This window comes from Brassica napus, chromosome C4 (genome assembly GCF_020379485.1).
Source record: "Brassica napus cultivar Da-Ae chromosome C4, Da-Ae, whole genome shotgun sequence".
NCBI lineage: Eukaryota > Viridiplantae > Streptophyta > Magnoliopsida > Brassicales > Brassicaceae > Brassica > Brassica napus.
The window spans coordinates 4,362,676-4,378,391 of NC_063447.1; the positions used below are offsets into that span (position 1 = coordinate 4,362,676).

Genomic DNA, 15,716 nt, shown 5'->3' on the forward strand with positions numbered 1-15,716 from the left:
TAGATGGCGACGAGCTCAATATCCGTGACGACGACAAAGACCAGTCTTCTTCAACACTTTTTTTTTTCTCCGACAATCTTCTTTTCTTCTTTGACGTTTCTTCTTCTCTCACTTCTAAGATTTACAAACCAAATATACTAAGGCATAACAAATGAATGATAATGTATGAATCTCTCTTGTTTACAAGACAGAAAGTGAGAGAGATGAAGAAGATCTGGAACTGTAAAGAACTCTCGAAGGAAAGACACTACAAGAAAACACAAATTTAACGATGGCGGTTTTCCTCGCTAATTCCTCGTAAAATCGGGTTTACGAGGAATTAGCGAGGAAACACGTCTCGTCGTTAAACGTTCGTCATAACGCATATTTCCTCACCAATTCGTCGTAACTTAGCGAGGAAATGATTTCGCCCGGTAGAATTCATCACTCGTCATCTCTACATCCGCCTCGGCATGTGTGTGGGATGATGACTCGCCTGGAATGGGATTTTGTCGTCGCAAGTTCCTCAACAAGGACTCTCATTCCGGATTAACAAATTCTATAAATCTAGCTAAATTCTCTACATTAACCACCTAATCAACACTAATCAGTAAACCTATCTAAATTCTCTATACTAACCACCTAATCTACCCTAAACAAAACAAATTAGAGAGGAAATAGAGAGAGAGAAAGTACCATAGCTACGAAAGGGAGAGGAAGTGGAGAGGAAACGGGAGGCGAAGCTCGCGTGTATATATAAGAAATTAGTAGTCGTCGTAAATTCCGTGTAAACTTACGTGGAATGAGCGAGGCCCGTGTTTCGTTTCCTCGTAACTTCTTCGTAAATTTACGAGGAATTACAAAGGCCCGCGTTTTGTTTCCTCGTAAATCTCACGTTAAATTACGAAAAAATAGCAAGGCCCGTGTTTTCATTTTACGAGGAAATAGCAAGGCCCGCGTTTTCTGGTTACGAGGTCTTTACGACGATTTCTGCTTACGTGGAATTAACGAGTCATGCGTTCTTTATTTTTTAATTTTGTCGTTATTTCCTCGTTATTTTACGAGAAAATTACGAGGATTATGTTTAAATCCCTAAAATCTGGAACCCCAAACCCCATCTTCCTTGTCATCTACCTCATATATTCCAAACCCCAAACCCATCTTCCCTTTAACCTCAATCTATTCTTTCCATTCCAAACCCCAAATTCTAAAACCACAATTCCTTAACTTATAATCTCAATCTCTTATTTCTAATACAAACTCCCATTACCTTACACAAAATCAAATTATATAAATAACTTTTCATGATTAAATCCATCAAATCACATGCATTAAGTCTGAAAATCAGTCTTGTTAAAAACAAGTACATCAATCGGATACATCGACATTCTCGTCATCACTAGAAACATCATCATTTTCATTAAACTCGTCTTCAACAACTTCGTCTGTGGCATCGTCGATAAGATCTTCGTACTCATGATTATGCGGATCAATGAGAAGGATGTCATCAATTTCTTGTTCAGGTTCTTCGACTTCATTTATATTTTCCTCTTGAAATGGTGGTTCTTCTCCACTGATGATTCGTCCTCGAGGTGTAACTTTGATCATGGCTAACCAATTTATTCCCGATTCTCTCATCCGAGGGTATGGAAGGAAGCTAACTTCGTCTGCTTGTGAAGCTAAGATAAAAGGCTCGAATTTGTTGTACCTGTAAAAATAAAGAAAACGTAGAAATTAATTTATTTTGCTCATGTATGGTGGATTCAAAATTTCCTCGCTAAGTAGACGTAAAATATTTCCTCATAAATTTACGAGGAATTACAAAGGCCCGCGTTTTGTTTCCTCATAAAGCCCACGTTAAATTACGAGGAAATAGCAAAATCCGTGTTTTCATTTTACGAGGAAATAGCAAGTCCCGCGTTTTCCGGTTACGAGGTCTTGACAACGATTTCTGCTTACGTGGAATTAACGAGTCCCGCGTTCTTTAGTTTTTAATTTCGTCGTTATTTTCTCGTTATTTTACGAGGATTATGTTTAAATCCATAAAATCCGAAACCCCAAACCTCATCTTCCTTGTCTTCTACTTCATATATTTCAAACGCCAAACCCATCTTCCCTTTAACCTCAATCTATTCTTTCCATTCCAAACCCCAAATTCTAAAACCACAATTGCTTAACTTATAATCTCAATCTCTTATTTTTAATACAAACTCCCATTACCTTACACAAAATCAAATTATATAAATAGTTTTTCATGATTAAATCCATCAAATCACATGCATTAAGTCTAAAAATCAATCTTATTAAAAACAAATACATCAATCGGATACATCGACATTCTCGTCATCACTAAAAACATCATCATTTTCATTAAACTCGTCTTCAACAGCTTCGTCTGTGGCATCGTCGGTAAGATCTTCGTACTCATGATTATGCGGATCAATGAGAAGGATGTCATCAATTTCTTGTTCAGGTTCTTCGACTTCATTTATCTGTTCTTCTTGCAATGGTGGTTCTTCTCCACTGATGATTCGTCCTCAAGGTGTAACTTTGATCATGGCTAACCAATTTATTCCCGATTCTCTCATCCGAGGGTATGGAAGAAAGCAAACTTGGTCTGCTTGTGAAGCTAAGATGAAATGCTCGAATTTGTTGTACCTGCAAAAATAAAGAAAACATAGAAATTAATTTATTTTTCTCATGTATGGTGGATTCAAAATTTCCTCGCTAAGTAGACGTAAAATATTTTCTCGTAAAGAACACGCTACATTTACGTCGATTTTACGAGGAAAGCGTATTTCCTCGTAAAAGCCACGTGACATTACATCGACTTTACGACGAAATGATTTCGTCGTTATTTTACGAGGAAATGACGTTGATTTTATATTTTCTCGTAAGTTCCTCGTAAAGTCGACGTAAATTTACGAGGATTAATTTTCCTCGTTAAGTTTCCTCGCTAAACATGTGTTTTCTTGTAGTGAGAGAAGAGGAGAAGGAGACGTCAAATAGAAGAGAGAAAGTGAAGAAAAAAATGCATTTTAAACCATTACATCAAAACTAATCAATGGTCAAGAATTGTAATCCTTGTACTAAAAAATCTAACCAATGAGAAAGAAGTTACAAGATAAGCACTAGATGGATTTGTAGCCCTTAGATTAAAACAATCAATGGTTAATGTTTTAATTTTGATGGTTAAAATTATATTTTACATTAAAGTGTATTTTTGATAAAACTTTAAATTTTAAAACTTGGATTTTATGATTATATGTTGATTTTTTAATGAATGGTTTAAATATGAAGTTTAAAGTTTAGGGTATATAACTGAGTGAGTTTAGGGTTTGGTATATAGTGTTTTGGGTTTCGATTTAAGATTTAAGATTATATTTTTAAATAACAAAAATATTAGAGTTTTAACATTTGTAGTTAGAATTTATGGTAGATGATTAATTAATTTTAAAAAAAATTTGAAGTTTGATGTTTTATGGTATAGGTCAAAGTATGTGGTTCAAGGTTTAGGGTTAAAGGTTCGAAATAGATATGGTTTGAGATAATGTTTTGAAAATATTTAAATTTATAATTTTATATTTTATATTTGTATTTTAAATTTTAATACATTATAAAATATTATAATTTTATATTGAAAATATTGAACCCTTAGATTAAAATCAATCAATGGTCATGAAAAAAACAATATAATTTGTAATTTTAGTTCTTTTCAATTTGTTTTAAAAATTGCTTAAACTTAAAAAACGTTGTTACGGGTTTAAATCAGAATTTAAAATGGAATTTAAATTAAAGATTATTATTTTAAAATGATAAAAATTTGAGTTTAACTCAAAACTACATAAACTTTAAACCTAAACCTTAAACTTTAAATAATAATAAAATATTAGATTTAATGTTCAAAGATAAACTTTAAAATTTTATAACTTTATAATTCTATAGTTTATGATTTGAGATTTATATTTAAGAAAAGATTAAAGTTAGAGTCTTGTAAGTCAGAATTGTATAAGTGATTGTAAGAGAACATATATCTCAAGATCAAGTTAAAGTCTCAACTTGAAGTTTAAGAAACTATACACATTCAATTGATTTATATTCACTTGATATTGATAAGATGATCGTCAATATAACTTCTTAAAGTACTTGAATTCAGTTTCCCGATTTTAGGGTATGTTTGAGGTATTGCTGATTTATATAAACGATACGGCTGAGTTATCTTAACGATACGGCTGAGTTATCTAAACATTTTTGATTTTAGGGTATGTTTGAGGTATGGCTGAGTTATGTAAACGACACGGCTGAGATATATAAACGACACGGCTGAGTAGTGTAAACATAGCATAAATCAAACACACAATACGTGGGTGAGTTATGTTTTTTACATATAAAACCAAAAATACAGGTTTTCTGCACCATTCCGGTATTCGTCCATGTATCCAAGCTTGAATGAACTCCTCTGTGTCATCTCTGCTGAATCTGTCACTTCTTTTCATCTCATTCATTTTCTTTTTGTTCAATTTTCTCTCACTCAGGTCTGAAAAAAAATTAGATTATCCAAATATGTGTATGAAATCACAAACAAACTTAATTAAATACATCCCACAATTGTCGATCTGGGTATTTTTTGGAATGTATTTGTCTTTTCTCCTCGGAATGCACACTTCTTATAGCTAGGTTTTTGGAGATTGGCGGAAAGTAACTCAGTGATATCTTGCATATTTACATTGTCTTATCCATTCACCCATGTGCATTTTGATCATATAGACAAGGATTTAGCCACGTTTAAGTTGCATTTTGCATACATAAGTCTTTATCAGGTGTTGGAGTACCACATGGAGTTCTTAGAGGCATTTGGGTGCATTTGGAGCTCAAAAGAAGTGTTTAAAGCGATCAACGGACGAGCAGCGCACCAGAGCGACCTCACCGGAGCGACGCCGTGAAGTCGCTGTGAAACACATCCCGGAGCGACCTGGCCAGAGCGACATGGAGAGGTCGCTCGCGTTTCTATCGTGAGACACCCCTCTCATAGCGACTTGCCAGAGCGACGCTCCGAGGTCGCTCGCGTTTCCATGGCGAGACAACATAAAACGAAGCCGGAGCGACCTCTCAGAGCGACCCACTGAGGTCGCTCCCGAAGGCCAGAATGACTTGCCAAGCGACGCTCCGAGGTCACTCGCGTTTCCATGGCGAGACGACACAAAACGAAGCCCGGAACGACCTCTCAGAATGACCCACTGAGGTCGCTCCCGAAGGCCGGAGCGACATGCCGAGGTCGCTCCGCGTCTATTTGCCTGTCGAACTCATGTTTTCTAAGGGTCTTTTGGTCATTTCATTATGCACGTTTCACATTGCCAAAACCTAAGTTAAGTACTTTTGTAAGCCATTGGAGGCATAAAAATCTCTTTTCTGGAGAACAACTAGTAAAACTTCTTTTGATTCAGATTTCATTGCTTTCATCTTGTGTTCTTGTTGATTTCTTATATATTCCTGTACATGATTAATCTGAAATCCAATATGGGTTTAAGAGGAATCATGGAGATTAGTGAGTAATCACCTTTTGAATTCATGGGTTAGGGAGATCAAGAGTGATTAGGTTAGTTCTAGAATGTTTTAGTATAGATCATTCTTGTTCCTTGATAGTAGAGTATTCATAATGCATCTTCTGAGTTGGCCACTCAAAAGTTGATCAATAGGCATTTCCCACCCAAAAAGTGTTTGATGAAATGCCTGAGACAACTCTCCTAGGCTTTTAGTATACTTTGCCAAAGACATTTGTTGTTAAAGGTGCTAAGATAGCTAATAGACTTGTTAGTAATGATTGCTTTCACATTATTCAACCAAAGACATTTGATGTTTGAGATATGTTAGCAAATGAGCATTCATCTAGACATAGAGCTTGCTTAGAATTGTGTCTAGGCTTAAGGTCGATAGTTTGATTGATCATTTGCCATCCTTAGTTCGATACTTGATCACCCAAGGTATAATCCCTATGCCCATGAGTTCTCTTTTCCCTTAGTCAGAAAGTATCATTTTGTAATTGCTTTCTACTATTAGTAGTAGTTTAAAACTCATCTAAATCATTGGTTGCACTTAGATTAAGTGAGTACTTGCATTCTCGATGCTTTGATATCGCTCAGAACTGGTTCGACAATCATTTATACTACAGCATTTGTCTTAGGATCCTTGAAAACTCCTAACATCACTCAGCCACAACTGCATATATAAACGAAACTGCATATATAAACCAGCCGTAAAAGAAAAGTAACTCAGCCACAACATAAATTAAAACTCAGCCACAAACTCGAAAAACGCAGCAGAGAAGATGATTTCGAGCGATTACAGCGAAAAATATTTCGTAAAAACGATTGGAGACGACGATTTCGGGGAAGACTATATCAGAGAAGACAAGACAGAGAGTTAGTTAGAGGAAGACAGAGTAAACACAATGTCGATGACGATTTCAGGGAAGAGACGGTTAGGGTTCCTTTAGTTCTTGACGAAGTTGTGCTGTGTTGTTGTGTTTTTTTTTCCAATGTTATGTAATTAAAGAGATGGTTGATTGTTCTCTATTACTGATGTGGATACTTAATTAGTGATGTGGATTTAATGTTTAAAAATAATTTCAATTAAAAAAAAACTAATCAAATATCCTTATTGTCATGTACTAGGGGTATCCAAACACTCTAGTAATTTTTAAAAGATGTATAACACTCTAGTAATAAACCAACTTTTCTTATACATTCTAGTAATTTTCTCATTTATATATTAGATTCTTCAGTGGCACATTGATGTTATATATTTTTGAGTCTTCGGTTGTCGACGATCCTGAAGATGGAGATGAATTTATTTAGAGCATCTCCTAAGTAAATTTTATAACTTCAAATATAAAAAAAATTGTTCTCAAAAAAAAAACGTAAAAACTTCAAATTTGAAGTTTGAGTAGTGAAACTTCACACATTTGTATGAAGAAAAGATTTCGTTCAGATCTCCGGTAGAGTTTGTAAGACCACGACTGAAGTTTCATCTTTTTATTTTGTATTTTGATCATTATAATTAATTACACATCATATTTATGATTCTTAAGTAATTTCTTATTTATCGTTTTAATCCTTAAATTTTTTATATATCATAAATTGTTTTATAAATTCAAATTTTACACATAAAATTAAATACATTTTTTAAAATAAGGTTTATAGTATTTTAAAACTAGAATTAGACAAGGAAAATATTACAAAAAAAAACTTAATCAAAAAATATTTTTAAAAAAGATACATGAAAAAATAATTATTACACAAATTTTAATATTACAACATCACTAATAGTCTGGTAAATTTTCTCCGGAACCTCCAAAATCTCTAAAATATTGTGCAAACAAATTTTATGTAATTGAAGATGGAGCATTACGGAAATAATTTTATAGAATAATTTTTTATTTTGCTTATAATTTAATGTTTAATTATGTATTTTTATTTATAATTATATATATTTAGTGTAAGATTTTATTAATTAGTATTACCTTAATATTTTATATATGTGCTAGTAATTTATAAAAATAATGGATTTATATTAATTATAACAAATATAACGACTATAGTGTAGAATACAAATAATTTTGAAGTTAGGGTTAAAGTATTGTTTTTTGAAAAAAAACACGTTGAAACTTTAAATTTAGAGTTCGGCAAACTCTAAAATAGAAAAAAAGAATCTGGAAATGCTTTAGGAGTCCCCACTTCTTTGTACCAGTGATCAGCCATTATGAATACAACAACAATACACGAGGGATGAAACTGATCACGTCCCACGATTACTGACCTGTTTTGTAATTGTCTTTTTCTTAAAAATCGCCGGCGAGTTTGACCGGTTTAGAACCACGTCACCATCAAGACTGCTTCAAAATTGTCAAGTTACAAGTGGATCTCGCTAATACAGATCCAAGACAAAGTCCAAGACCAAGAACATACACCGTTGACTGTTCACGAACCTCTTTGAAATTTACCAATATGCCCTCTTTTCTCAGTCTCTCGTGAACGATTCAAAGTCAACGACGATGCTCCTCTCTGCCCTTGTCCCAACGATCTCTCTCTCCGTGTTTGTTCTCTAAAAAAGAGAGCATTTTGAGCATACAATATAATATAAAAACTGAGTGAGAGCATCAACTACTAGAACATACATGAGCATATGGATTATGGAGTGGACATAAGCTGAAATAAGTTGTAAGCAATAGACGTGTAGAACGAGGAGGACTCTATGATATCCTCTTCACTGTTTCTAATGATAAGAACATCATTAGGCGCTAGCAAAAACGAAAAGGTAGGTAAGAGATTGAATGCTGTTTCTAAAGGTAGTTACAAGAATCCCGGCCACTGGGGAATTCACATGCAGAACCCCAGCGCCCGAGACCGAAGATCGTTCGCGGTGAGCCACATGGTGACGCTTTGGTAGCGTCCTTGCTCACTTCGGTCTCTAGTCTGGACCACCACGGTGGAACCAGGACACTCGGTTATAAAAAAAAAGTAGTTACAAAAGAAAACATGAAAAGGTAGGTAACTGAATAAAGAAAGAAACAATTGTTTACCAAAAAAAAGAAGAAAGAAACAATTTAAGTTATGCATGGTTTTAAAGCATTTGCTTTTTTCGTAACTTAAGTGGAAATTTAAGTTAAGAATCCATTCTACTATCATGGATTAGGTGTAGTTGTGTGGGTCCAATTGAACTTATCTTCTGCCTTTTTATCGTAACACTAACATGTGCTGTTAAATTTGTTACTGCGGACTGAACATCGCTAACCTAAACCATGCTAATCAGACCTAAACTGAAAACTTGTGGGTTTTACGCGGCATCTATAACATTGAAGAACTGCATTTTCAATTTAAAAATGGGGTGTGGACGAATTATTACAACGGGAGTACCCATATTATAAAATAACGCGGTCCTTAATCAACTATATCGCCAAAAGACAAGTTTTAAAAAAAAAATCGTGAAGAAATATATTAAAAATTTGCAAGTATTCTGAAAAATTGAAGTTGACTGACCTTATTGATATTTTTTTATTAGGCAAACGAGGAACGGTCCGCAATAAGACTCTCGATCAATTCGTTTTTTTAACAATAATGCTGCATAAAAAAATACATATAACCCCACTTTGACTTCTCAATTCTATATATCTCAATCACGCATTTATATATCATATCACTTTGAAGGCGCTTCTCAAGATCTATAGCCAGAGAAGATTATTTCAAGATCTACCTCTTATCATCATTGTATCTTTCTTCTCCAAGATCAAACTTTAGCGAAAATAAATCTAAACTTAAGTTTCATACAAGACGAAACCCACCAAAGATGACACAGTAAGTGCTCTGTTTCTTTTCTTTCTATTATCTCAATCATTCCAAGATTCATATTTAATGAATCTTGAAATTTATATGCAGCCTTCAAAGAACATATCCTACATCGATGTCAAAAGGTAGAGCTAGCTTTCCAAAAGGCTTTCTCTTTGGAACTGCTTCTTCTTCTTACCAGGTAACAAAAACTCAAGAAACTGGAAAGAAAAAATATATATTACAAGATCAAATGATATTTACTTCAGTTTTCTGTTTTTTTTTTTTTTTGAGCAAACTTCAGTTTTCTGTTTTTATTATATAGTATGAAGGAGCAGTCACTGAAGGTGAGAGAGGTCAAAGCATGTGGGATCATTTCTCCAACAGATTTCCTCACAGAATCAGTGACCATAGTCACGGAAACGTTGCCGTCGATTTCTTCCATCGTTACAAGGTATTTTCTATCTTTAACCTTTTCGGTTTCTTGCTCCTCAAGGTAGTTAGTTACAATATTGAAGATCTATGATAAATTTCTTGTACAGGAAGATATAAAGAGAATGAAAGATATAAACATGGATTCTTTTAGGCTCTCCATTGCTTGGCCAAGAGTTATACCTTGTATATTACTATTTCTGAAACTTTATTTTTCTGGACATTGATTATCAATAAATATCTATGGTTGACTTTGTGAAAATCAAAAACAGATGGCAAAAGAGAGAGAGGAGTTAGTGAAGAAGGGATTAAGTTTTACAATGATGTTATAGATGAACTCCTAGCCAATGAAATCACTCCTCTTGTTACCATCTTTCATTGGGACACTCCTCAGGATCTTGAAGATGAATATGGTGGTTTTTTGAGCGAGCAGATTATGTAAGATATTTGAATTTTCAAATGTATATATATGGTGGATGTATCCGGTCCAGAAATTTATGTTAGGTTATATGTAAATACAGAGATGACTTTAGAGACTATGCTAGTCTTTGCTTCGAGAGGTTTGGGGATAGAGTGAGCCTATGGTGCACACTGAATGAGCCGTGGGTGTACAGTGTTGCGGGTTATGACACAGGGAGAAAAGCTCCAGGACGATGCTCCAAGTATGTTAATGGAGCTAGTGTTGCTGGTATGTCGGGATACGAGGCTTACATTGTGAGCCATAACATGCTTCTAGCACACGCAGAAGCAGTGCAAGTGTTTAGAAAATGTGATCATGTAAGTAGAAAGTTAAAACTTTCTATAAATAGTAAGATCACAAGTCACTTTCCATGGTAATGATCTTATGTGAATACTATATGTATGCAGATTAAAAATGGACAAATAGGAATTGCGCATAACCCGCTTTGGTATGAGCCTTATGACCCAAGTGATCCAGATGATGTAGAAGGATGTAACCGAGCTATGGACTTCATGATTGGTTGGTAAGTGATTCAAAATGATAAATGAGTTAAGTCTTTTTGGTGTGAGACCGTTCTTGATTTGTTTTCTTCTTTGTCGTGGTGTTTCATACAGGCATCATCATCCAACAGCGTATGGAGACTATCCAGACACGATGAAGAAATCTGTAGGAGATAGGTTACCAAGTTTCACACCAGAACAATCCAAGAAGCTGATAGGCTCTTGTGATTACGTTGGTATAAACTATTACAGCTCGCTTTTCGTGAAGAGTATCAAACACGTGGATCCTACGCAACCCACTTGGAGAACTGATCAAGGCGTAGATTGGATGAGTATGTCTCTTGATGATAAAAAATGATGATGATGATGATGGAAGCTTTGTGACTAACTTATGTCTCTTTACTAACACATGGTGCAGAAACAAACATTGATGGGAAACAGATAGCGAAACAAGGAGGGTCAGAGTGGAGTTTCACATATCCAACAGGACTCAGAAACGTTTTGAAGTATATGAAGAAAAACTATGACAATCCTCGGATTCTCATAACCGAGAACGGTATTAACATCTTTTGGATGAGTATTTTGCATGTCTTCGCTGTTTCTGTATAGATCTTGAATGTAACATTGTCTATGATACTCTCAGGGTATGGTGAAGTAGCTGATCAGAGTCAGAGTCTGTTTATGTACAATCCTTCAATCGATACAGAGAGATTGGAGTACATAGAAGGACACATCCACGCCATTCATCAAGCTATTCAGTAAGTAACACATATGTTTAGAGCAATTTTGAGCATAGACATGACCGTTTTTAGCATGTGTATGTGTAAGTAGAACAGTCGAATAAGATCCAATTCTGAAAAAGAAATTCTTATAATTTTAAATAAGTATAAAACCTTAAAATTTTAATTATAATTCCTATATTTAAGACGTATAATTATTAAAGAAAAAAAATGTATAGTTTCCAACTATCAAAATTTTAAAACTTTATATTTATACCCTTATAAGTTTTTGAACAATGACTAGAAATTATTTGAAACGGCACTATAGGTTAAGGGTGTTTAGTCACTTATGTGTTTGTTTTCATTAATATTAACAGTGAAGATGGAGTTAGAGTGGAAGGCTATTACGTATGGTCATTGCTGGATAACTTTGAGTGGAACAGTGGATATGGTGTGAGATACGGTTTGTATTACATTGATTACAAAGATGGGCTTAGAAGATACCCGAAAATGTCTGCTTTGTGGTTGAAAGAGTTCTTGAAGTTTGATCAAGAAGATGAGTCGTCTTCTTCTTCTGCGGAGTCTAAGAAGGAAGAGAAAAAGGAGAGCTATGGAAAACAGTTATTACATTCTGTTCAAGATAGTGGTGCGCTACCTGCGGTTTTGGGGAGCTTGTTTGTTGTCACTGCAACTGTTGGTACTTCTCTGTTCTTCAAGGGATCCAATAACTGAAACAGAGTGTTTTTAAAAAGTAAAACCTATAAAGCTGTTGCAAATTGTTGAAGATGAAGGATATTTTATGATTTGTAAACATTCCTTATGCTTGTTCAGTGTTATTGTAAACTTGTTTGATCTATAAGAGAATTTTACTTATTTTAGCATTTTCAAAATAAATCGGGGGAACATCATATTCCCCCCCCCCCCACGAGATCTATTATATATCATCAGATGTCCACCGAACTATGATCTTATTCAAAATCTCCCCGAACTAAAAAGTATAGATCTATTTCTCCTTGAATTAATAGTTCGAAACTTAATTACCCATAAACCATGGTTTCCACTGGTTTATTATTAACCAAATAATTTCATCCAGCTAAACCAAAAAAAAAATAATCAAACCCAATAAATTTGTAACTTATATTAATTTTGTAACTTATAGGAATAATCCCGCGCTTTGAAACCCAATAAATTTGTAACTTATAGGAACAATCCCGCGTTTTGAAACTCAAATAAATTTGGTTAAATTATTTGGTTAATAATAAACCGGTTCAAACCATGGTTTATGGTTAAATAAGTTTTGAATTATCTATTCGGGAAGAAATAAGTCTGTACCTTTTAGTTTGGGAAAATTTTGAATGAGATCATAGTTTGGTGGACATCTAGTGCTATATGATAGTTTCGGTGGGAAATAGAATCTTTACCCAAATAAATCTGTTACATTATATTTTGGTTGAAATGTCTCCAATTGAGAGTTTCTTATTAGCGCTGTCAATATGGACTTAAACCATTAAGTTATTCTTAAAACTCACACATTAGTAGTAACTACAATCATGGGCTATATTATCTCTAAGATTGGAAATGACACCTTTCCCATTTTTGATCTGCAGAAAGATGGAGAAAAATAGCTCATTTTTCAGTAATATTTCTTGTTATATAAACTTTATTTATTTATAACCATAGTTGGAATTTAGGAGTAAAATTATTTATATGTAGGATTCGTAAGCACATCAATATAAAAACCCAAATTTGAAATCTGTATTAAAAAGAGTTACAGCCCACATTGAGATGAGGCCTCAATATTTGAAGTCAAAGCCCCAACTAAAATATATAATACTATCTTAGAGAACTAAGATAGTTAATTAAGCAGCATGCTGTGATGAAAAGTCTGATAGTGATTCCTAATTCTTTGCTATCCTTTTTTTTTTGGCACTTAGTTCTTATCAAACTCAGTTACAGTAAGTCTTATTGCTGCTTCTGAAACTTCAAATCGAAACATAGTCAATTATTATAGGCAAGTGGGTTTTACTAGTGATGTTGAGTTCTTTATGGAGTCGAATGAAATTTTACTTCTCTATGAGAGAGAGGGAGGGCGATGAACGCAAAGTTTCCACGAATATTTTAAGACAACTCTACGGGGACAAACCAAATCAAGAGTACTACACTAATACTTTTCTTTGAGTCAAGCTAAGTAAGGAAATAAAAAATGTATATTTATATATTCAACATTCACGTTCCACGTTTCATGCTTTCTACTGGTAGGCAGTCCAAATCGATGGGTGGAAATTGGCAACGTACAAAAAACGTTTGATACATCCGATTCCTTTTAAAAATATATGTTGTAAACGAAGTGTTGGGGAAATAATTATGTCATCATTACTGTCGACCAGAAGGTTCATATATATACAAGGTATTAGACCGTCATAAGGTCATGTTTATCCTAACAAGATAAGGATAAGGACAAACATTATGTTACAGATATACATGGAATATATACTAGATAAACACATAGTCTCTGGTTGTCTTTATCATATCCCGGATTGGGCCTGCAGTACGGGTTGGTCCATGGTCGATCATCATTTGGTTTATAACACTCCCCCTTGATCGACACATCCGGTACATGTTCGTTGCATGCTTAATGTTGCCTCATTAAAACCTCTCCTGAAAAACCCTAAAACCAATGTGGCAAAATGGGAAACCAAGGACAGGAAAAAGAGTACAACACATGAACTCCCCCAGATGAATGCATCACTGTAGTAGACGCATTCCCATCTGGTATCCGAGTCTTCTTGAACGTTGAAGTTGCCTATGACTTGGTGAAGATGATCAGCTGGATTCTCCTTGAATGAACTTGTAAGTCTTGGATGAACTGATGGTGCTTCAAACGGTTCTCGGATGGACTTTATAATCTGCAATAAAACTTTACTTGCAAGTCCTTTTTCATGTCCCACGGATTCTCTTTGGTTATATGGCTTTCCCAAAACGTGGACATTCAATATATATTGAGTCATAGACCCAGAACACATACGAACAACTTTACTTCATATCTTTCGTTCATTTGGACTTATATCTCTTCGTATGTGTCAATGGCTTTATCCATTGTAACCAATCATTCTTTATTTTCTTTTGTCGATCCATGTTGAGCTACTGACCTTGTCTATATTCGTTCATAATCATGAGTGTCTAAGGTCATACCATCAATAATTATTTGCTGCAATGAAACTCATCACACAATGAATTCGCAGTCATACACTCATGTCCTTTGTACATGGTTATCGATCTTTTCTTGCTTTAGCAATGCGTATAATCATTAAGCCATGACCAGACATCCTTCTGGTCACTATCCTGGTTTATGGTTCTCACTTAGGCGTGCTGACACACACACACACGGCTATGATTTTTCTACAGACATTCCATATGTAAAACATAGCATGTTTAATCAATCGATAACTTGTATCATTGAACCTTTGAACCATTAAACTTTTTTCTCTCAGTTGGTCTTTATTATGATCACAAGGAATTATAATATTTTCTGTATGGACTGACTGTACTAGGTAAATATTTAGTCTTTCATATTACTTACAGCTGCTGTATATTACAATCCATAAACAACTTAGGAACAAAGCTTGTTTTATGAGAATTTCTTTCTCATATTTCTATGGTACGTTGATACTTTTATCCAGTGATCCATTTCCTGCTTACTACACCATTATTTCTTTAGTAAATATCCGGACAAAATTAAACTTGATTTTTTGTAGTAGCATCCACCATATAGGAGCATATCTCTTTATAAATTGTTTCTTGGTCCTTGTGAGTATCCTTGTGTAATCAAGCTATACTTGAACGTTATTTAGAAGGAACATGGACACACTATACCATGTGGTCATGTCCTTTAATCTCACGAAATTTCTTATCTCACAAGATCCATTCACTGGTTTCTTTCTTAGATGGTTTTTCTGTATGTACATGGTTACTACGCTCATCTGACTTATAATTACTTTGAATTCTTTGAACACCCCACGTCCCTATATAGGTTTTATGAGTACTCTATGTGGGTTCATGATCCTCAGGTTATATCCTTCAAATCCCAAGTACTACAATCGTTTATGAGCTCTTATGTATGTAAATACATCTTTGGTGTTAACACTCTTTATCTTTAGTTTCATACTGTTCCAGACATGATCTAATTAGATTTTGAGATCTTATTATCCAAGACTTTTATACCTTGCAATTTGGCGTCCCAAACTACATGGTCTGGTACCTTAGATGTGTGGTTGCGCAACCTTATTTCTCTGTCTGAACTGGTTTC

General features: G+C 34.4%; 1 protein-coding gene across 1 annotated transcript; it reads left to right on the plus strand.

Moving 5' to 3' along the window:
- Positions 1–9,081: 9,081 nt before the first annotated feature.
- On the plus strand, positions 9,082–12,283 carry LOC106396370 (beta-glucosidase 26, peroxisomal). The gene is made up of 11 exons (XM_013836742.3): positions 9,082–9,329; positions 9,411–9,501; positions 9,625–9,753; positions 9,842–9,917; positions 10,004–10,169; positions 10,253–10,508; positions 10,599–10,714; positions 10,806–11,023; positions 11,110–11,247; positions 11,335–11,449; positions 11,788–12,283. Exons 1-11 carry the CDS (start codon positions 9,322–9,324, stop codon positions 12,140–12,142), a joined length of 1,668 nt encoding a protein of 555 aa, XP_013692196.1. The 5' UTR covers positions 9,082–9,321; the 3' UTR covers positions 12,143–12,283.
- The last annotated feature ends 3,433 nt before the right edge of the window (positions 12,284–15,716 follow it).